The 20,227-nt window shown below is 44.9% G+C and overlaps 6 protein-coding genes across 8 annotated transcripts; 3 read left to right on the top strand and 3 right to left on the bottom strand.

Annotated features, from left to right (window-relative positions):
- Positions 1-129: 129 nt before the first annotated feature.
- LOC119548477 (beta-alanine-activating enzyme) lies at positions 130-3,737 on the top strand. 2 transcript variants are annotated; one of them, XM_037855746.1, is made up of 6 exons: positions 130-541; positions 601-930; positions 984-1,265; positions 1,326-1,759; positions 1,815-3,115; positions 3,181-3,737. In XM_037855746.1, exons 1-6 carry the CDS (start codon positions 219-221, stop codon positions 3,592-3,594), a joined length of 3,084 nt encoding a protein of 1,027 aa, XP_037711674.1. In that variant the 5' UTR covers positions 130-218; the 3' UTR covers positions 3,595-3,737. The 2 variants fall into 2 exon arrangements, with proteins under 2 accessions (XP_037711674.1, XP_037711676.1); XM_037855748.1 differs by lacking the exon at positions 130-541 and having other exon boundaries at positions 768-930; positions 988-1,265.
- A 145-nt stretch (positions 3,738-3,882) lies between these two features.
- Positions 3,883-6,914, bottom strand: LOC119547160. Its single transcript, XM_037853886.1, has one exon. It carries the CDS (start codon positions 6,800-6,802, stop codon positions 4,055-4,057), a length of 2,748 nt encoding a protein of 915 aa, XP_037709814.1. The 5' UTR covers positions 6,803-6,914; the 3' UTR covers positions 3,883-4,054.
- Positions 6,915-7,032: 118 nt separating this feature from the next.
- On the bottom strand, positions 7,033-11,125 carry LOC119547159 (DNA repair protein complementing XP-G cells homolog). Its single transcript, XM_037853885.1, has 4 exons — positions 10,939-11,125; positions 10,694-10,869; positions 8,458-10,623; positions 7,033-8,325 (listed from the first exon to the last, which is right to left on the bottom strand). Exons 1-4 carry the CDS (start codon positions 11,024-11,026, stop codon positions 7,033-7,035), a joined length of 3,723 nt encoding a protein of 1,240 aa, XP_037709813.1. The 5' UTR covers positions 11,027-11,125.
- A 159-nt stretch (positions 11,126-11,284) lies between these two features.
- Positions 11,285-11,876, bottom strand: LOC119547936 (DNA polymerase epsilon subunit 3). The gene has a single exon (XM_037854983.1). The coding sequence runs from the start codon at positions 11,784-11,786 to the stop codon at positions 11,400-11,402; it is 387 nt and encodes a 128-aa protein (XP_037710911.1). The 5' UTR covers positions 11,787-11,876; the 3' UTR covers positions 11,285-11,399.
- Positions 11,877-11,945: 69 nt separating this feature from the next.
- LOC119547935 (YEATS domain-containing protein 2) lies at positions 11,946-15,236 on the top strand. The gene is made up of 2 exons (XM_037854982.1): positions 11,946-13,007; positions 13,075-15,236. Exons 1-2 carry the CDS (start codon positions 12,123-12,125, stop codon positions 15,091-15,093), a joined length of 2,904 nt encoding a protein of 967 aa, XP_037710910.1. The 5' UTR covers positions 11,946-12,122; the 3' UTR covers positions 15,094-15,236.
- Positions 15,237-15,940: 704 nt separating this feature from the next.
- On the top strand, positions 15,941-20,186 carry LOC119546281 (protein gurken). 2 transcript variants are annotated; one of them, XM_037852459.1, is made up of 4 exons: positions 15,941-16,125; positions 16,259-16,522; positions 17,161-17,793; positions 19,465-20,186. In XM_037852459.1, exons 2-4 carry the CDS (start codon positions 16,453-16,455, stop codon positions 19,662-19,664), a joined length of 903 nt encoding a protein of 300 aa, XP_037708387.1. In that variant the 5' UTR covers positions 15,941-16,125; positions 16,259-16,452; the 3' UTR covers positions 19,665-20,186. The 2 variants fall into 2 exon arrangements, with proteins under 2 accessions (XP_037708387.1, XP_037708388.1); XM_037852460.1 differs by having other exon boundaries at positions 15,941-16,194.
- The last annotated feature ends 41 nt before the right edge of the window (positions 20,187-20,227 follow it).

Genomic DNA, 20,227 nt, shown 5'->3' with positions numbered 1-20,227 from the left:
AAATAAAAATGAAATGGCGCGCGTTTTTAAATTTAAAACTGAAAAACGATATTTTAAAATATCGACATCCAAGAACCTATCGAACAGCTGTTTCTGTCGATAGGCCTCAATGCTATCGCCTGATATCGATTGCCGGCAATGCGAAATATAAACAAAACAATTTGCGAGTTAGCTTTTTAATTTAATTTGCTTTGTTTTGTAACAAAGTTCTTATTAAAATGGCATCTGCCGAGGTACATCCTGAATTGACGGAAGTATCACGGCAAGAAGAGGACCCACCCACTGAGAACTTGGAACCCCAGACTGCGTCGGATGCAAAGCCGTCGGAAAAGCTTTACGACATCAACAGAATCCGAGCCTTCAAGGATGTTCCATTCGTAATAGAACGTGTGGAGACCGAGGACATGATCCTGACGTATGGCACTGCGGCAAAAGAAGTACAGACGGTGCTCCAATTCCTGCGACAGAAGATTCCTCCCGGTTCAGGAATCGCCCTTCGCATCACAGAGCACACACCAGCTTCTTGTCTTCTGATTCTTACGTAGGATTCTCATCTGCTTATCCTTGTCTTTTATAAAATTAATGATTGTTATGATGCAGTATACTCAACCACAAGTGTCACTTCTTTCCCACGGACAAGATGATGCTCTCCCGGGAGCTGCACGATCAGATGTGCGCAGCCGGGGTGGACTTTGTTCTGGTCAATAAACATTTGACTGTGGCACCTTTACACTTTACGCATCTGTTTACCATAATGTTGTTAAAGGAGGTCTGCAAGATGTACATGGTGAAGAACAAATCCACTGTATCCGCCAAGAAACCCCTGCCCGCCAATATGTGCTATACCATCACTACCACTGGAAGCACAGGAAGCCCGAAAATAATACATGTGCCTTACGAATGCATCGCCCCCAACATAGTGGCGCTCAGGTAAGTGGTTACTTAATATACCACTGCCCAAACTTATCTCTATTTCCTTCAAGCCAGAAGCTAAACGTCTCTATGGCCGACATAATTTACCTGGGCACACCCTGCACCTTCGATCCCTTCGTGGTGGAGTTCTTTCTGGCCCTGCAAAATGGCGCAACTTTACTGATCAGCCGCCACTCCATAAGGGACTCTCCTAGCAAGTTGCTATGTGCCCTTTTTCCCGACAACCTGGCCAAGCCAGGCATCAGTATTCTGCAGATGACGCCGTCGCTGTTCCGCGGATTTGGAGCCACCTGTATCAGAGATAGAGTGTTGAGCAGGTCTAGCTCACTCAGGTGGTTTAACATTCTTTTTATTTGATGTCAATGTACTGAATTTTATCTTACCGCTTTCAGAGTGCTCCTTCTTGGTGGTGAACCGTTTCCCTCGAATGCTGAGCTCGTTACTTGGATGGATCCGAGTGTCCTGCTGCAGAAACACATTTGCAACATTTATGGAATCACAGAGATATCCTGCTGGAGCCACCTGCACATCGTTCAGTCGCTGCAGACCCCAGTGCCTTTGGGCAAGCCCATCGACGAGGATACGGTTATACGGATTCAATTCCAGAACGATAACGATTCGGCACTAGGAGAGCTCTATCTGGGCAGTGCCACGCGGCGTTGCTATATACCAGAAATAGATGACAAAGTGGATTCTTCAAAAGACGATTCCGACATTTGTTTCAGAGCAACTGGAGATCTGGTCACTCGAGAGAAGGATGGTACATTATTTTATGGGGAGAGGTCGAATGATATGGTGAAGAGGGCCGGTAACCGTATAAGCTTGGGTGAGTTTCATAAGTTAATGTACAAAATATATGGCTAAATAAAACTATTTTTCAGGTATGATCACTCGCAAAATACAAAAATGTCTGCTCAGCAGCGAACTGGCGGCTTGCCTCTGGCTCGAGGATTTGCAAAAGCTTATCTGCTGCATCCGCAGCTTGGAGCCAAAGACCAGAGTTCAACAGCGAGCCCAGACCTTCGACATTCTGTCCAAGGTGTCGATGGCAGAGCAGCCAGATAGATTTGTCTACCTGCAACACTTTCCCTGCAATGTTAATGGCAAACTGGACAAAAAAGAGCTCCTCAAGCTCTGCATTCCCCTGGCTCAACCCGCTCAACAAATATTGAAGAGTTATCTGCACGACAGACTAGAATGTGTGGAAAAGACTGATGATACTTCGGCGAAGAGGCAGAAAATCGAGGAAACTGCTCCCTACGGCTATGACTTGAGCTTTCGCCATGCGGGTGGCACATCCTTCCATGCCATCACCATTTGTCGGGAGATTGGCCTGCAAATGTGCATCGATGATGAGCAGCGGCACCTGTTTGAGATGCTTTTGGACGAGAACGTTCCGTTGCGAACAGTTTTGAGGTTCTTGGACACGGCCAAGTTGGTGGCCAACAACGTCAAGCGGAAGCCCGTGGAGACGGCAGCGGCTAGTTCCTGCCATTCCGGGCTGGTTATCAAACGAATTGAACAGCCGGTGCTCAAGCTTCAGTTCTACTGGAAGGTTAACTTCGAGAAGTGCATAGACTCCCCAGTGAGCGAATACGAGGGACGCTACATATGCGTTGGCGCACATTCCAAAATTCTGCGATCTCTGGATCCCCAAACGGGCAACGAACTGAGTATCGTCCGGCTACCCAATCGCATTGAGTGCAAGGTTACGTTTCTCAGCGAAAAACTTGCTATGGTGGGCTGCTACGATGGTTGTCTATACGGTTTCAATCCCCAAACTGGTGACACTATCTTTTCCGTGGAAATTGGCGGCATGATTAAATCGCAGCCCCTGCTTACCACCGATGGTCGTCGAATCATTGTATGCAGCTATGCGGAGGACTACAATGTCTATTGCTTGTCAGCCGAGCAGCAGGAGGTGCTGTGGTGTCAGAAGATTGGCCAGAAGGCGATCTTCGCTGGAGCTCTGGAGCTGCCCAGCGAACAGTCGCTCATCATCTGTACTTTGGACGGCAGCTGTTCGCGTGTGGCCATCACTGATGGCTCTGTGGAGTGGACGCATAAGTTCAGGGAGCCCATTTTCTCCACACCTGTCCTTCTGGAATCCAAGTCCAATGTCTTTCTGGCCGCCGAAGTGGCTGGCCGTGTTCACGCCTGTCATGTGGGCAACGGAAAGGTGGTGAGTACTACATTTCTTCTGGTAATCTTAAACCTGCTCTAAGCAATTTTAATTTGAATTTAAAGTTGGCCACCTTCAGCACAGAAGGAAACATTTTCTCCTCGCTGGTGGTCAAGACCCCACCCACTTTCATGGGACATTCCTTTGTCGTCTTCGGTTGTATCGATCAACATGTCTATTGCTTGCGATGTAAAAACGGACCAGGCGCAAAATCTGTTGAATTTGATCTACACTGGAAGACGAATGTGGGTGCCCCTATTTATGCCACGCCCAGTCTGCTCACAGTGCAACCGAATGGAATTCTTGCTTGGTGCGGCGCCACCGATGGACGTGTCGTCCTGATGAACTTCAGAAATGGCGAGATTCAGTGGTCAGACAAACTTCCCGGTGAAGTGTTTTCCAGCGCGTGCTATATTGAGAGCCTTCGACGGGTGTACGTGGGTTGTCGAGATAACTTCCTGTACTGTCTGGGCATCTAGATATTCAGGAACATTTAGAAAATTCCATTTTCGAAGTACCTTTAGCCTAACACGGAGGTTAAGTAATGTGCCTTATAATTGAATTTACATTTAAAATATAAAATTAGTTTTTATACATTTTTGAAATAAATGTAGTATTTAGATTTCACATTGTTTTAATGTTCGAAATAATGAACAATAATATTGTATGTTATTTTGTATATAACCTTTTAACAATTTTGAATAACTCATTTAAAAACGCTTAACTTAAAAAACTTATGAAATCATTTTCTATATTTCTGTTGTCTCAAAATCGTAAAACATTCGGCTTAATACTTTTCTATTTCAGTACGTTTATAAGAAACCTGATAAATGCACAACCCAGGGTGCTGAAAAAATATGTTTCAACTGCATTTGAATCGACATTCTGCAGCACCCCGGAATATGCTTCGGTTAATTTTTAAATTAAGCTTTCTTCCTTTTATACTGGACATAGGTGCTCTGTTGTTTCATCGGTGGAACCCTCGGAACACCTGTGTGTCCAGATCATGCCGCACCGGTTGCATTGCCGGCAGCACAGAGATGTTGCCGAGCACTTCGACTTGGTGCTCTCCAGCTCCTGTTGCATGTCCTCGATAACTTGTTGCTCTCTATGCGTTCGCCTTGGAGATCTGAAAAGAGCACTGGGCGATCTCCTCTTTCTTAAGATTTTCGGCTCTTGTTTCTTACGCTGTTCGCGTTCTTCCCTTTTTTGGGCTATCTGAGCTTTTCGTTTCTGCTTTCGGACAGCTTCCAAAACAATCTCTGTGGGAGTCTTGGCCTGTTTGGCTATGTATGATGCCCACACTTCCCGCCTTTTCTCCAGGAAGGCTTCATTAAAGTCGGTACGCTCGTAATGACAACTGTCGCCAGAAGTTTTAGATAATACTTCCTCTTCTGCTCTTCTCAGTTCTTTTTTCATTTTTTGTATCCTTTTCTCCCGGGAAAGCACTTGCAATTGATGGGTTATAAATTGAAAATTTCTCTCCAGAACTGGCAGTTTCTCCTCGTATCTGTCATCCGACATTAATCTACCAATTGATAATATCAGGATGTTAAAGTGCTGAGGATCAAATTTATATTTCTTAAAGATCTCGAGGTCTTCCTCGTTTATGGGCACTTGCCTACCCATGATCATGCGATCCATACGCTCCACGTCCTTGTCGAAAATCCTCGATCTCAAATAATCCATTTGTGTGCGGACAAAGTTTTCGTGGAGAGGCCTTATTGGTGAAATTTCTGTGTCGGAAGAATTTTTTACGACAGCAAAGGATCCATAGTTATATGGTACCTGGTAACTGGCCCGAATAGATCTGAATGAAATTTGAGACTTTCTGGAACCAGTCTCTGACCTTCCGCCGTCCAACTCCAACTTCAGCTGCTTCAAATGATTGTGTAAGAGCTTTTGCACATTATGAATATATCGCCACTTGAGAATTTTCTTAAACTTATGAGTTTCCTCGGGGGTTCTAGCATTACCCGACCACTCCTTATACTTCCCAAGCAAATCGCCCAGCACTGCATTCATTTGATCCCAGGGCCTATACCTTGAAATCTTTCCCAAAAAGCTGTTGGAATGCAGTCTAGTGAGATCGATTTTCCTGTGATATCTTTTTGGTTCATCCGTTATTATCCTTTGTTCATATAAACGCTTGATAATCTCAGTGGCCACTGATGACATGGGTAACTGCGGCTTTGCGGAATACCTTCCCACACCATCCCATGATTTGATGGAAGGTATTCCAAAAAGCGTGGAAACTTTCCTTGTTAAAAACGGTAGAGTGCTTTTGTTAAATATCAGAGAGTCGCTTATAGAAGGGTTATACACTGACGTGACTTGAAAATAGTTTGACGGAATCAGGATACCGGACTTGGATAAGTTTTCATCGGATTTCTCTTTTTTTTTAATTGGTGTAACGTGTCGCTTGGTGTCTAGACTATGAGAACGGTATGCGGCTTTCAATTTTTCGTAAGTAAAAGATCGAAAATGTGATTTACTCAGTTTTGGATTCGTAATTGTGGTAGATTCATTTTCTGTGTTACTTTCCTCCACATGTTGTTCCGTTTGATCGTTTTTTAAAGACTCCTCTTCAGTGGTCGGGGACTTTCTTGGGGACCTTTTGGGGCTACTTTTTGACATATTGGTGGAGCTAATACCTATTTTTCCTCTTACATTTTTTTTCTTACTTACTTCATTTTTCTTTGACTTGTATTCAAGTTCTCTTGGAAAAATATAAGGTGTTTCTCTACGATGCCAATTTTCTCCACTGTCGGCTGTTTTGATTCTATCGGTTTTCTCACGGGGGTAAACTTTAATTTTTACCTTGGATTCGGGAAAATCATCGGCGCTTCTAGTGTGATAAACTTTATAGGCCTCATTATCCTCAATGGAATTATTAATTGACTCATTGGATAAATTAATATCCATTCTTTTATAATTTAATCCTTTTAAATTTATATTAAATTTAAATTCGTCCCCCTTATCTTCAGGAAACTTGTTCACTATTTCCCTTTTTTTGGGTACATTATAAGGTCCTTTTGGAAGTGGCCTTTTTTTAATTTCATCCTTATCCTTTTTTGTTTCGCCTTTTTGTATTTCCAATGAATTAAAGAACTCCCATATAGCTTTTTCAAAGCGACTTTTTGGTCCCCGTCTTTTTGACCTATTCTTTCTCCTCGCCTGCCCGAAGTGGTATCCCATTATATTCCTTGTGACTTTAATACATTCTTCTGCTTCCTTAAAATTTCCTTTAGTTAACATTCTTATTAATTGCAGTTTATATTGTAGATCATCTTCGTTGGTTTGGTTTGGTATTTGACCACCAACATGCTCATAAATTGAGCTTTTTAAGCCGTTGAAACTTTTTTTAAGAAATAAACTGTGGGATCTATGGCTAACCAATATCCGAATAAGTTTCTTAAACCTTATTTCGTTGCGAACATCTTTTCGATAATTTTTTTGAAGCTGTCGATTTTGTCTTCGTATAAGCTCAATGCACTCAGCGAGCAAGGATCGACTCTGATGCAGGGACATCTTGTGGATCGTCTTAACGAAAGTGCTCTTTTCCTCTAAAAGATGGTGTAAGCGTTTTTGCAAGCCAAGTGCTTTTGTCTTGTTCCCCTTCATGCGAAGGGTTTTATAATGCATCCGGTGAGGAATAGGTAGACCAGAATTTCGCTTGAAAGCCATGTCAATGTTCTTATTATGGTATCGCAAGTATAAAATCAAAAAATTATAGACTCAAAAGTAAAATTAAATAAAAATCTGATGTTAATCTCAAGGTTTCTGCGAAATCCGAGTATTATAAGTGAATCGATGTTGATATTAGTGATTACAATTAAGGTAAGACATAATTCGAAACCCATTTCCAACTTCTTGTTACAACTTCTATAAATTTTTATTAAATTGTTTTTGTAAGATTATTTTTTGTTGGTCTTAGCTGATTTCTTTAGAATCTCCGCCGCCTTGGCCTTGTTGAGACGCATCTGCTCCAGGTCCTTTTCCCTCTGAGGGATCACTTCTACGGTGTTGGGTATCCGAGGACATTTCTCTGGCTTTGAAGCCAGCTGTGATGTAGAAGGTTGTTCCGTATTCGCCACATCCGTTTCAGTCGCAGCCTTTCGTTTGCCACGTTTGGGACGGGCAGTTTTGGTCTCTCCTTCCGCGTTGGCTACATGATCACCCGCTGCCGAAGCTGCCTTTGCCCGTTTTGCGCGTGTCACCTTCTTTGGCTTCTCCGGCGTCTCGGCATCATCGATCTTTCCTGACATCTTGTCAATGGCCAATTGCACCCGTTTGCTGACTTGTGGCTGCTGAACTCGCAACGCGCTCTTTGCCGTGAAGTAATTGAGTATGGAACCTTGGGTTTTCTTCTCATTAATCTTTTTCATAACCGGCATGAGGATGTCATCGGTCTTCGAAGTGGTCCAGCCGAAAGACTTTCGCGCGAATTCCCTTATTGACTCCACATCCGGTGTGCCCCAGCTAAATGCATCTCGATTGTCGTCAATAGTGGGGGCCAAATAAGCCTCCACCACAGCGCCGTTGGGAAATCCCTCATGCAGTTCGATGTTTTTCAGTTTTTTGCGGAGTGAAAGTCGTGCGGAGCTTCCAGGAGGAAGATTGCTGTTCTTGTGTGCCTGCCACCAGTCCCGAAACTTGATCAATGTCTGCAGCACCGATTGATTGCAGACACTTGGATTGTTGGCATCCTGCCCGGAAAAGGAGGCCAGAATCTCTAGGGCCGTCACAGCACCAATGCCATGGATTCCGGTTGTGTAATCACTGCCCACCAAACAGGCTAGCTGGATCAGTTTGCCCCGGTTGCAGTTGAACGTTTGCTCGATTTTCTCCGCCCGGAATTCCAAAACATGCTTGTTCTGGGCAAAGAAGTTCTTGTAAACAGTTCGACCGCCAAACAGCCAGATATCACTGTCATCCGTGATGGTGCCGTGGGTGAGCTCGGTGGCGTTGAGAAAGGCACATTGCGCCTCCGCCTCCATGGGGGCAACAATGTACGGAATGCCGAAGAGACGTAGCAGCTCCTGGCAATCCATGCTCATGCGCTGACTGATGGACATGCCCATGCGGTCCTGCCGGTTGCGCTCGATCTCCAGCTCCTTGCGCTCCTGGGCCAAGTTGGTGGCCATTTCCTGCAGCTCCTCTGAGGTCTTTTGTGATTTAAGGGCTTCAGCGGCATCTTTTATAAGATCCTGGAATAGTTAGGAACAATATTAATAACATACTATTTAGTAATTATATAATAGTGATTTATTAATTGAAATAGTTAATTCTTTTTTGTTAATAAAATACCTTACTATTCACCTAATACTTTCTATACCTACCTCAGGGTCTACAGTCTTTTCCTTTTCCGTCTCCTTGGCCTCGAAGAGTGATTTCGAAGCCTTGCTGGATTTTTTCGTGGGTGAAACTCCCTCATCGCTATCATCCTGCCCATCGTTAGCCCTTTTACGCCCTGACTTTGGTGTTCTTTTTCTGAAGAAGGGCTGCGGAGTCTTGGGTGTTCCCGGTGGCGTTTTATCCGTCGCTGGTGATTTGTCGGGCGTTCGCTTAACCACGTAACTGGTGTCAAAGAAGTCCTTAATGGACTTGTTCTTGCTGGGCGTTTTGTTAGGTGATATGCGATGGTTTTTATTATCATCGCTGTCGCACAGCTCAATTACTTCTTCCTTTGGGACGGTGGTTTTCGTGGTTTTTAAGGCCCCTTCATCGTCTGAGGATAATACGATGGAGTCATTATTGCTTAGTTTGACTTGATCCAGGCTTATGTTCTTAACTTCGGCCATCTTTGTTTTTAGTTCGTCTAATATGGAACTCAGTTCAACCTTTGGTTTTTGTTCTGCCTCCTCAGTTACATTTAGCTGAATATTTTTAACTGCAGCGGTTTCCTTTTTTAGCTGGCTTAAAATTGAGTCTAGATCAGGTTTATTTTTCACTTCTAAAGGAATAAGTTCTTGGCTATCTTTCACTTCGATAATTTCTTCTGTATTTTCCTTACGTTGATTAGTTTCTGGCATGCTTTTATCTTTGTTTGGTTTACCATCATCTTGAGAATCCAATACCATTTCCTCGCTATCCTTAACCTCTATAAAGTCATCATCATCATCGCTTTCAGTTTTATCCTTGTTTTTCAAATTCTTGACCTCCTCCTCAAATATATCCGCAAACAGATCGTTCGAGTCCTTGAGGTCTTCAGTGATGTCAACACAAATCTCAAGAGTCTCTTTACCCTTAACTGGCTCCTGAGTTTCCACAACTTCCTCCATGTCGGAGTCAGTATCTGTATCTCCAATCTCCACCTTATCCCCCTGTAGACTCTTTTTGCTTTCCTCAATCGCTTGGGAGATTTGCTTGCTCTCTTCAATGGCTTGTGAAATTAGTTTGGCCTCCTCAATTGAGTCGTTTGCCATGTCAGCGGGGACTGTGGTGAGATCGAGAAACTTCTCAAGGCTTTGAGTGTCATCGAGCTGAGTTGCCTCCAAGATGTTGCCCACTTCCTCGTCGTTCATTCCGCCGTATTCAATCATATATGCCCTAGCAGGTCCCTTGGCGGCATGTCGCAACTGCTTGCTCTGCGCCCGATTTAGGCGCAACTCCTGGTCCGAGTCGTACTCATAGTCCTTCTCATCGTACACTTTGGTCTCCTCCATTGACATGGACAATGCTCTGGCCAAATCCTCATCGAACTCAGTACCTAGGGGAGAACCCTCGCCGGATTCTTTCTTGGTGGAGGTGCTCGGCTTCTCATCCTCCTCTTCCGGCACCTCCTCAATCTTCTCTATTTTCACCTGCTGCTTGGTGCTCTCCAGAGCCTTCTTTTTGAGATCCCTGACCAGCAGAAATCGTGTGTGCTCATCCGAGCTGATCTGCCGGGTGCTCTGTTCAATGGCCGTGGGCGTGACGATGCCCTCCTCGCTGAAGAAGTCGCACAACTCCGAATAGGTGAGCGTTGTGCCACCCATTTCCTGCTCGGCCTGCTCCAGGCCCTCCTGTACAGCGCGTCTTTTAAGTAGACGCTTCATCTGAAAGGAGCAGAAGTCGTCGCTGCGGGCAGGCAACTCGTGCAGGCGGCCCCATGAGGACTGCTTCCTCGTCTCCTTGATGTCCGTGAGGATCTCGTGCCGCACATCGGCGGGCAGATTGCGAAAGTGCTGACTCTTCACATCAATGGCCTGCAGACTGGAGTTGTAGGCATGTCGAGCGGTTGACTCGTCAAAGGAGCTATCCGAAGTACTGGTATCCTGCTCGCTGCCCTCGCCGGTGTTATCCAGTCCCGCAGATGCAGCCGGAAGTTCTGGCAGCTTGAACAGGTCATCCTCATCGTTCTTCTTCGCTGGAGGTGGCCGCTTAATTGGAGACTTGAGCAGCAGCTCCGCATTCTTGCCCAGCGCCTGCTGCACCACTTTCTCCTTGGCCAGGGATTGCAGGAGCAAGGCCTGTATGCGATCCGCCTCGTTACTGAGCTTGTTCCTCTGCTGCTGGCGGCGGGCCTGGAAGGGTCAACCAAAAGGGATACAATTTCAAGGATTCATCCTAGTTTTATCTGATAAATCAACCCACAATGGTGTCCCTTTTGAGCTGAGGCACACATCCATCGAAGATGAACACCGGTCGCACACGATAATATAGCAACTTGCAGAGGCGGTGGAACAAACCCAGTAAGTGGGCATTGCTCAGGGCCGATCCCTTGTTGTCCTGAAAGCCCTTGACAACCTGATGCAACCAAATGGATATATCTGCAGGATACACACGACTCCAATAAGAAACCACCACTTATTTCATTAGACGATGAAATCAATGCTTACCCACTGCCAGGATTTTACCCTCCAAAGTATCCACGGGCACTGGTTTGCCGCAGGGCTCAATGAGCTTCCACAGACCCGTAACACCCATTGCTAAAGCATATAAATATAATATAAAACATGCAAGTTAATAAAATGTAGAACTTTTGCAATGGGGTTGAACTGAAGACGCGGTTTCTATCCGTTTGAACAGCTGTTGGCAGTGTTGGAAAGACACGTGCATAAGTAGCAGTGATGCCCAAAAGAGTGACTTAGAAAACAGTGATATGTTAGTCACTCTATTCCTGTTTTCAAGTTGTCTTAAAAAAGGGTTATCTTTCTAAAATATAGCATTTCCACAAATTTTAGATAAGAGACAACTCTGATACTGATTATTTTTAATGTTCTCCATGAATGCTTAATACTAGCTTTTCGCTTAAAGACTAAGGATGATAACGCCTCCTGATAGTTAAGATCCTATGCGATTACTCATTCGCTTCCTCGGCGACGGCAGTGCTGCTGGCGTTGGCATTTTCCGAGCTGCTCGTGTCCTTCTTGCTGGCCTTGCTCTCCTTCTTATCCTTGACCATTTTGCGGTAGACCTCCAGGTCCTCCGTCAGCGAGGGCACGAAGCTCTCGAAGTCCAGCTCGGTGAGGGTCTGCAGAATGTCCTTGGCGGTGATGGTCTTGTGGTTCTGCTTGTGGGCCAAAGCCGTCGATGAGGAAGTCACGAAAATGGCAAACACAGATGCTGCCCGGGCGATCGCACCGCGCGCCTCCTTGCTGACGCTGGCCGAATCCGGCAGCGATTCCTTGATAAGCCGGGCAATCACAGCGTTCGGCAGATTGAGATCCTCGATGCGCTCGACCATTTTGCTGCAATCTATCTGCTTATTTTTAATAACAATTTCCTTTCTTCCGTGGAGGCGTCGTTGCTTCCCGCGTAAAGAAAAGTAGAAAACAAACAGCTGAGCCCGCCAGTGTTGGCTAACGACCGCATGCACGCATCTACTGCGACAGTGTGGCAACGCCGCCGAATGTAATTCTGTTTGCGCCGCCTCTTTCGCATCAATTGTTTACACATTTTCATAAATAACTGCCCATAATCCCGGCTTAAATGTGCAAGGAGCGGTTCGGGCCCAACTTGAAGCTGTTCCCCAACGAACTCACGTGATCCGAGCCCTGTGCGTGCGCCCGCGACCACGCACATGGACCAGCAACAGGCGACGCCGCCAAAGAAGCGCAGACACAGCGAGTACCACGATCCGGATTATCACCAAACGGATGTACCCAGCCAGAATGAGCCTCGACCGGAGGATGACTTGTCACTACAGGGAAAGCGACTTAAAGTGGAGCCAGCGGGAACTGCGGCGGAGTTGCCACCGCCCGCTGACAAACTTCAGCGCATCCGGGAGCTCCTGCGACTGGAGTTCCAACGCGAAATCAGACAAAAAGTGGAGCAGCTGGCCGAGATCGATCGACGACTGCTGCAGGGACGCCAGCTGCTGGACAGACTGCGCTATCAGGTGGTCAACGAGTACTACCGGAAGCAACAGGTTCCCCTCACCGCCGCCGACGTGGCCAAGGTGCGCGGCGACAGCCTGTTCGGGGACGATGTGTCCGCTCCGCAGCTGCCCCTCCATCCGGCCATCAAGAAAATCGTTGGCAAGCGCCCGGTTCCCATTCAGAATCATCTGCCCGAGCGCACGGCGGCCACATTGGCCAAAGAAACCATTAGGCTGCGAAATCCCGCACATCGTCGTGCGGAAAGGAGGCGACAGCAGAAGATCAAGGAGCAGGGAATCGTTACCGATCACTCCAAGGACCAGACAGAGGAGGAAGCTCCCATTTCTGTTAAGCTGGAGGATGAGCAACCCTGTACCAGTCGCCAGGCTTACGAAAGGCAAGTGGAGCTGAATGCCTCGCGACTGAACAACAAGAACAAGTTCCTCTTTGTCGTGGGCAACACCTCCAAGTACATTGGCGTGGGCTCCCAGGACAAGGCCACAGGTGAACAAGCTTTGATCTACAAGTGGTTGGTATATGTGCAAGGCAAAAGGCTACCCCAACCAGTGGGAACCTACATTAAAAAGGTAAGCATTCCATTAAGGACCTAAAGAGTGAGGAGTCTTATAACACTTTCTTCTATTTCATTTTTAGGTGCGCTTTCACCTGCATCATTCCTATCGACCCAACGATATTGTGGACGTGCACAGGCCTCCATTTCAGCTGAACCGACGTGGCTGGGGCGAGTTTCCCATGCGCATCCAGCTCTTCTTTCAAGACCACTTGCAGCAGAAACCCGTGCAGCTGATGCATAAGTTGGTGCTGGACAAAACTATGTGTGGCTTACATACGATGGGTGCTGAGACCACTGTGGAAATATGGCTGAGAGCGGAGCAGGCATTGACGAAACGGAAAAGCATAAAGGCTGCGCCTTCTCCTACGCCTAATCCTCCACCCACAACCCCTGATCCTCCTCTGGCGGTTGCTTCTCTTTTGGAACCGCCATTTTTTGCTATCCCCACCGAGTCGTGTAAGCCGCGAACCATTTCCATCACTCAAAACAAGGAGGAACTGGATGACGATCTGTTTGCGGGCATCAACAAAATCGAACTGAGCGACATCGAGCAAATTGAACCGACAGTCCTGGTATCGGAGCCTCTGAAGTTGAGCTACAGTCCCATAAAGCCGCCGCCCACTCCACCGACGCCTTCCAGGGCTCAGCTTCGGTTAAACGCAGCTCCGGTGAGCGCTTCTCGACCATCGGTGGTGTATCTGCCAGTAAATGGCAGAAGCCCAAGGCAGGAATCTACGTCAGAAAGGCGGAAGCTGGAGTTCTCTCCAGTTAAGCAGATACCAGATCCATTGCCTCAGAAACCCTCTCCAGATCGGCCACCCATAAAGCCTGTGCGCAATGGCCAACCCCCGGGTCAGAAGAATGTTGTGTTCCAAAGAGCCGGAAAGCTGTACATCATTGATCCCTTACAACGGAAGCTCAAACAGGCTGCGAAGCAACAATCGCTGCTGAAACCACAATTAAGTCTTCTCAAGCCGCCCTCGTTAACGCGCTGGCATATGCTGCAGTGCATGCAGCATGATCATGGCTATGCCAACATGAGTGGCGAGATAGAGGAAAGGCCCATGCTATCATATATAGCGCCTGCAGTTATGGAAACGCCTTTGCAGACGCGACCTCGAAGGCTGGAGCAGATCTTTGGCAGTGCCCACTTTCGAAATATGCGCGGTGCCGTGGAGTTCCTCCTGCGTCGCCTGCCGCTAACAGCAATCGATCAGAAGAAGGAGTACCCCTTTACATGTTCAACCCTCGAGGAATTCCACAAGCTAACTGCGCTCAAGCAACGCTGTTTTGAGTACTTGCGGGCGCGACTCCTGCGTCGCTGTCTGATGCAGCACCACAAGCTGCAGCAGCTGGACATCAGCGGGAAGGAACACTACTGGAGTTTGCGAGAGATAGTGGCATTCGCCAGGGTCCATGGATACACGCCGCCTCTCAAAGTGGTTTTACCCAGTGTGGACAAGAAGCGGAAACCGAAACTGGCGGCCGAAGAGCAACTTGCTCAGCGGGTGCAGGCGCAGCTCAAGGGCGAGCCCCAGCCGCAGCTCTCGGCCTACTCCAGTCTCAGCTCGGGCAATCGGCTGAATGCCTGGATAGCCAGGCAAACGGATCGGTTGCTTGGACACGATCAAAGGATGCGGGACAAGGAGTTCATCGATGTCCTGGGCGTGGACAAACCTCATTCGCAGGCCTCCAGAGGCAATCGGCTAACAAGTAGACCCCTCCAAGTGGTTAACAATCGTCAACTGCTATATCTACCTCCACCGAAGCAGTTGGATACGGCTTTGCAGTTGGTTCAGGAAATGTGCAAGGACATAAATATCTCTCTGGAGCCGGAGGAATCTCCGCCAGGCGTCTCGCAGCCAGTGGCCCTTGCCGTGCTCGGCCAAGTGCTGTGCACTTTTGTCGAACGATTAGTGCGCCGCTCCTTGGCTGCCAAGCTGCAGCAGGAGACCTTGGAACATCTACCTCTGGCGGTGGCAAATGCTCCGCTCTGCCTGCAGCCCCAGGACATTGGCCGCGTCATTCGCCAGTGCGCCGATCTGGACTTCCTAGGCAACACCCACCTGGGTGTTTCTCCCCTGGAGCCACAAACCTAGTGGCTAGTTGCCATAGTTTTGAATTTATTTTTTATCAAGTGCGCGTAATAGTTCAAATTCTACTGGGATATTAGTCGATATCTATTTAGTCTCTTGTTCTTTTTAGTAAGCATACAACTAAGCAATAAATTAACTAAATTAATTTTCATAAAATTAGTTTTATTATTTATGGTTTGAAAGACATGAAACGTAGTTAAGTTTTACCAAATTTTGGAAAATAGCAAAGTTATAAATAGAAACGTATATCATATTTTCTTTACTTTTCAACGAAGTACCTTTGAATTGTAGACTTTATAAGGATATCAAGCAGACCGTAAATTGAAAATAGGCATTGTTTTGCAGTAAAGTAGATGACTCAAAAGGGTCTATCAAATCTTTTTCTAATTAAAGGATTTAAACACTTTAGATTTATGAAACATGCTTATCTATCTTTTTAATCATCCTAAGCATTAACAGAAACATAAATTGATTTGAAAGATTAGCTATTATCTTGATCTATATGTAAGCAACTTAAATTTCCGTATAGGAAGAGCAGTTAAATCCAATTTGTGGATCATGCTTTTCAATCTTTTCTACGATCCTAAACATTAAAAGGAAAAGATATTATAGATTTGTAAGATTACCTATTATCTTGCCCTATAAGTATGCAACAAAAAGTGCGAAAAGGGAAGGGCAGTTAAATCTAATAACTGTTAATACCCATACTTTAAGCTCTTTGCATATCCACCTATTCTTCTGGCGGTAATTGCATCTCTTTGGGGGCGCTCTCTTCGTTCTCCCCGATTTCATTCATATTCTTGGCATGGCGCATGCGATGGAATCCATCTGTTTCTCTGGCTCTGTTTTCCTCAGTCTCTTTCCCGACGTGCGCGCAACAAGACCTAAGATCAAAGTAGAGCAGAGAGGAGCCCGCTTCCCGCGCTTGCTGCTCACTAAGTTTAACTAATTAATTATCCCGATTTATAAAATGATTCACAAGTCATTATAATAATTATAATGTCGAAGCCTTTCCCGGGCGACATTACTGCTCCAGTATGTCTGAAAATATTCTATAATAAGCTTTTGGATCACCAAATTTTAGTGCTATATTGTGTTTCGCGTGTGTGCGTGCGTTCGTGTGACAGAAAATGTGGAGGCGCTAAAATGTTCTATTTTTATTTTGCAGTAAAATCCACAAGGAGATGCAAGTGTGTAGTATGTTTCTGCTTCTGTTGCGACGCCAAATTGCATTTGCGGCCAGCACGCCGCTCGATCCCTAGATCGTATTCGCCCCTGTCCATTGACTCAGTTCTCCTAGAGGTGGACAATCGGTCCACCAACCCGATTTTTTTTTTCGGAACGCCAAACAAGCGTTTTCCAATGATGCAAATCCCATTTACTCGGATATTCGAAGTAATTTTCGTGCTGTCAACAATTGTCGTCGTTACAAGTAAGTTCCCCCACCTAAATTCTAAATAATTTTAAATTACAAACAAAAATTCAGGAAAGGATTGTCAAGTTCTCAAATAAAAAAGCTATTTATGGCGGGGAAAAAATTATAATCAATTATATCAAAATATTGATTTATAAAATTTACAATCTGAATTTACTATATCTTTTGACGCTATATCAATAATTTTGTTTTTCTAAAATCGTTAAGGTATCTTGATTTGTTATAAGATTATACATTTTACAGGACAATGTTTAAAAAAATCATCATTTTTCAAGATCTGAATTTTTTATTTTGAAAATAAAAAAAAGCGTTCAAAGAAACAGAAATCATTTTATAAGTAGGCATACAATCATTTTTAATAAGCTCAAAAATACATGTTTATAAAAGTTTATTCGTTGGTAGTTCAGCTGGTGTTGAAAATAAAAAAAAGCGTCCAAAGAAACAGAAAACATTTTATAAGTGGGCATACAATCATTTTTAATAAGCAAAAAAATACATGTTTATAAAAGTTTATTCGTTGGTAGTTCAGCTGGTGTTTTTATTGCGCATTTCGATCTGATAGATATCATTCTATTTTTCCATTGTGTTCAGAAAGGATTCTCTTTATCCCAAAAACATTCCTCTGAATCCCCCAGATTGTTGTTCGAGCCGGATCTTACTGCTCCGAGAGCATACGCTGAAAATTGTGCAGCATCAGCACAGCCACATGCACGAGCATGCCCACGAGCTGCAGCAGCAGATCCAGGAGACTGCGGTTGAGCTGCTCAATCGTCTGGAGCTGCAGCGCAAGCAGTTGGAGAATTCCGCCCAGGAGGAGGCGGCCGAGCAGCTGCGTCCCGAATCGAATGCCAACGAGGAGACGGAAACCCAACAGCCCATTGTGGAGACGGACGCAGACTCGGATGCCATGGATCCTGCCGAGGAAACGGATTTCTTCGAATCTAGCACTGCAACCTGGTTGATCAGCGATAGTAGTACACCCATTGCCGCCTCCGAAACGGTGACAACACCCGAAACCGTCACGCACACAGGAGAACCGCCACCTGACCAGAGCTCATCCAGTCATCCGACTGTATCCAGCACACCCATCCCGTTGAACAAGGAGACCGAGATTCAGATGCTGCCCTGCAGCGAGGCTTACAACACCAGTTTCTGCCTGAACGGCGGCCACTGCTTCCAGCATCCGATGGTCAACAACACGGTCTTCCACTCCTGCCTCTGCGTGAACGACTACGATGGCGAGAGATGCGCCTACAAGAGCTGGAATGGTGAGTTTACAATCTTATACAAACTTTTAAGGATATATTACCTTGCACACAAAAAAAAGTTATGGGTAAAATTGACCAATACAGATAGTTACTATAAGAAATGGTTAACAACTATTTAAAATTGTGATGTGCATTTTGTAGTTGCTTTGGTTGCTATTCAATAGTAATGCAACCTTTTAAGGATATATAATCCTGCACACAACAAAAAGGCAACTGTAAAGTTGACCAATACGGATACTAACGTAACTATAAAAAAAGTTTAATAACTATTCCGAATAGTAAGGATATTTACGTAACTATAAGAAAGGTTACAAACTATTCAAAATTGTTGTTGCTTTGCTTACGATTTAATAGTAAAACAAGGAAGAACGCTATAGTCGAGTACCTCGACTATCAGATACCCGTTACCCAGGTAAAGGGACCAAAGGAAAATGGAGATATGCAAGCAGCAAATGCGCCACATACCGGCGGTAGACAGATTTAAGCGTTGTGGGCGTTAGAGTGGGCGTGGCAAACTTTTTTAGATCAATCGATAGGTATTGACAAGACCAATACATTTCAGTTAAAATTTTTTATCTAGCATGAAAATTGTGGGCGCCACAGATTTGGGCGGTTTGTGGGCGTTAGAGTGGGCGTGGCATATTCGCGTAACAAACTTGCGCTGCGCTCAAGCCTACGGAATCTAAATCTGAAAGCCCGTTTCTCTATCTTTGATATTTTCCGAGATATCCGCGTTCATATTTACGATTTTTTGAAGTTTGTGGGCGGTTTGTGGGCGTTAAAGTGGGCGTGGCAAACTTTTTTTTAGGTCAATCGGTAGGTATTGATGAGAACAACACATTTCAGTTAAAATTTTTGTTCTAGCATCAAAACTGTAGGAGCCACAGTTTTGCGCGGTTTGGGCGTGGCACTCTACTGAAACAAACTTGCGCTGCGCAGGAATCTCAGGAATCTTCATGCCTAATCCCAGTATTGTAGCTCTTATAGTTTCCGAGATCTCAGCGTTCATACGGACAGACGGACAGACGGACATGGCTAGATCGACTCGGCTAGTGATCCTGATCAAGAATATATATACTTTATGGGGTCGGAAACGCTTCCTTCTGCCTGTTACATACTTTTCGACGAATCTAGTATACCCTTTTACTCTACGAGTAACGGGTATAACTACCATAAAATAGTAACTTTGTGGTTGTGAGAGTAACTTGTTGTGAGGTTAACAACTATTTAAAATAGTGATGTGCATTTTTTAGATGCTTTGGTTACTATTCAATAGTAATACAATCTCTTAAGGATATATAATCCTGCACACAAAAAAAAGGCAACTCTAAAATTTACCAATAAGGATAGTAACTATAAAAAAAAAGATTAACGACTATTCAGAATAGTACGGATACTTAAGTAACTATAAGAAAGGTTAAAAAATATTTAAAATTTTTGTTGCTTTGGTTACTATTTAATAGTGAAACTACCATAAAATAGTAATATTTCATTGGTCAAACTGACAGTTTAACTATTATATTGTTCAATTAGACCCAATAGTTTTTTGTGTGTGCCTTAGCTTGCCTAACATATTGATTACTATCGCTTGACCTCTGTATTCAAGCTGTAGACCCTTCCCCAGAAGTCGTTTTAAGCCTTACATCTAATATGATCTTGATCCTTTCGCAGGTGACTACGTCTACACGCCTTCAACGGTGCAGCGAAAGGTCCGGATGGCGCACATCGTCTTCTCCTTCCCCGTGCTCATCATGCTCTCCTCGCTCTACGTGCTCTTCGCAGCCGTCTTCATGCTCCGCAATGTGCCGGACTATCGCCGGAAGCAGCAGCAACTACACCTGCACAAGCAGCGCTTTTTTGTCACTTGTTGAGGGAGAATCCTCCAGGAGAGGTCCTCCACTCGATTTAGATTTGATTTGGAAACAATTTTGGTTTCGCCTATATATGGACTCTCTTTTCTTTTTTGTTGGTTGGCAATTTCTTTTTGACCAACACTTTACGTTGCGCAGCGCAAAGTTAACGCTTTAATTTATTGAATACATTTAGTGTACTTAGTAGGATTTTCTATTTAGTTGCAAAAGACGCACAATTAGTATTTGCTTTTCTTTATCATTTCTTAGTTTCGTTTGTTTCGCTTTTGAAGCTTTCGTTGGAGCTTTTGTAGTTTGTCTTGTAGTAACATTTTGTTACGTTAAATTAACCATTTACGAAATATTAAGAACGTACTTAGAACATAATCTTAGCGCTTACTCCAGTTTACCAGGACAAATGATTATTATTTTTTGTAACACTCGGTTACATCTCATGTATATTGTAAAGAAAAACTATTTTTTGTAGTGTATTAAAGAAGAGGATTGGGACTCGACTCGAAAACAGAACTAAAACTTTGAAAACAGTGTTTCCTTTCTGCGGTTCGTATCTTCGTATCTCTGTG

This window comes from Drosophila subpulchrella, chromosome 2L, assembly GCF_014743375.2.
Source record: "Drosophila subpulchrella strain 33 F10 #4 breed RU33 chromosome 2L, RU_Dsub_v1.1 Primary Assembly, whole genome shotgun sequence".
NCBI lineage: Eukaryota > Metazoa > Arthropoda > Insecta > Diptera > Drosophilidae > Drosophila > Drosophila subpulchrella.
Note: the sequence above shows the minus strand (reverse complement) of the source record. Positions and strands in the feature narration are given on the sequence as shown.

Coding starts and splice junctions, on each gene's coding strand:
- LOC119547160 (XM_037853886.1), bottom strand. CDS start 6,802: ATGGCTTTCAAGCGAAATTCTGGTCTACCTATTCCTCACCGGATGCAT.
- LOC119547936 (XM_037854983.1), bottom strand. CDS start 11,786: ATGGTCGAGCGCATCGAGGATCTCAATCTGCCGAACGCTGTGATTGCC.
- LOC119548477 (XM_037855746.1), top strand. CDS start 219: ATGGCATCTGCCGAGGTACATCCTGAATTGACGGAAGTATCACGGCAA. Junction 931..983: donor CCCAACATAGTGGCGCTCAG/GTAAGTGGTTAC, acceptor ATTTCCTTCAAG/CCAGAAGCTAAACGTCTCTA. Junction 1,760..1,814: donor CGGTAACCGTATAAGCTTGG/GTGAGTTTCATA, acceptor ACTATTTTTCAG/GTATGATCACTCGCAAAATA.
- LOC119547935 (XM_037854982.1), top strand. CDS start 12,123: ATGGACCAGCAACAGGCGACGCCGCCAAAGAAGCGCAGACACAGCGAG. Junction 13,008..13,074: donor TGGGAACCTACATTAAAAAG/GTAAGCATTCCA, acceptor TTTCATTTTTAG/GTGCGCTTTCACCTGCATCA.
- LOC119547159 (XM_037853885.1), bottom strand. CDS start 11,026: ATGGGTGTTACGGGTCTGTGGAAGCTCATTGAGCCCTGCGGCAAACCA. Junction 10,870..10,938: donor GGGTAAAATCCTGGCAGTGG/GTAAGCATTGAT, acceptor TGTATCCTGCAG/ATATATCCATTTGGTTGCAT. Junction 8,326..8,457: donor AAAAGACTGTAGACCCTGAG/GTAGGTATAGAA, acceptor TAACTATTCCAG/GATCTTATAAAAGATGCCGC.
- LOC119546281 (XM_037852459.1), top strand. CDS start 16,453: ATGATGCAAATCCCATTTACTCGGATATTCGAAGTAATTTTCGTGCTG. Junction 16,523..17,160: donor AACAATTGTCGTCGTTACAA/GTAAGTTCCCCC, acceptor TGAATCCCCCAG/ATTGTTGTTCGAGCCGGATC. Junction 17,794..19,464: donor CGCCTACAAGAGCTGGAATG/GTGAGTTTACAA, acceptor ATCCTTTCGCAG/GTGACTACGTCTACACGCCT.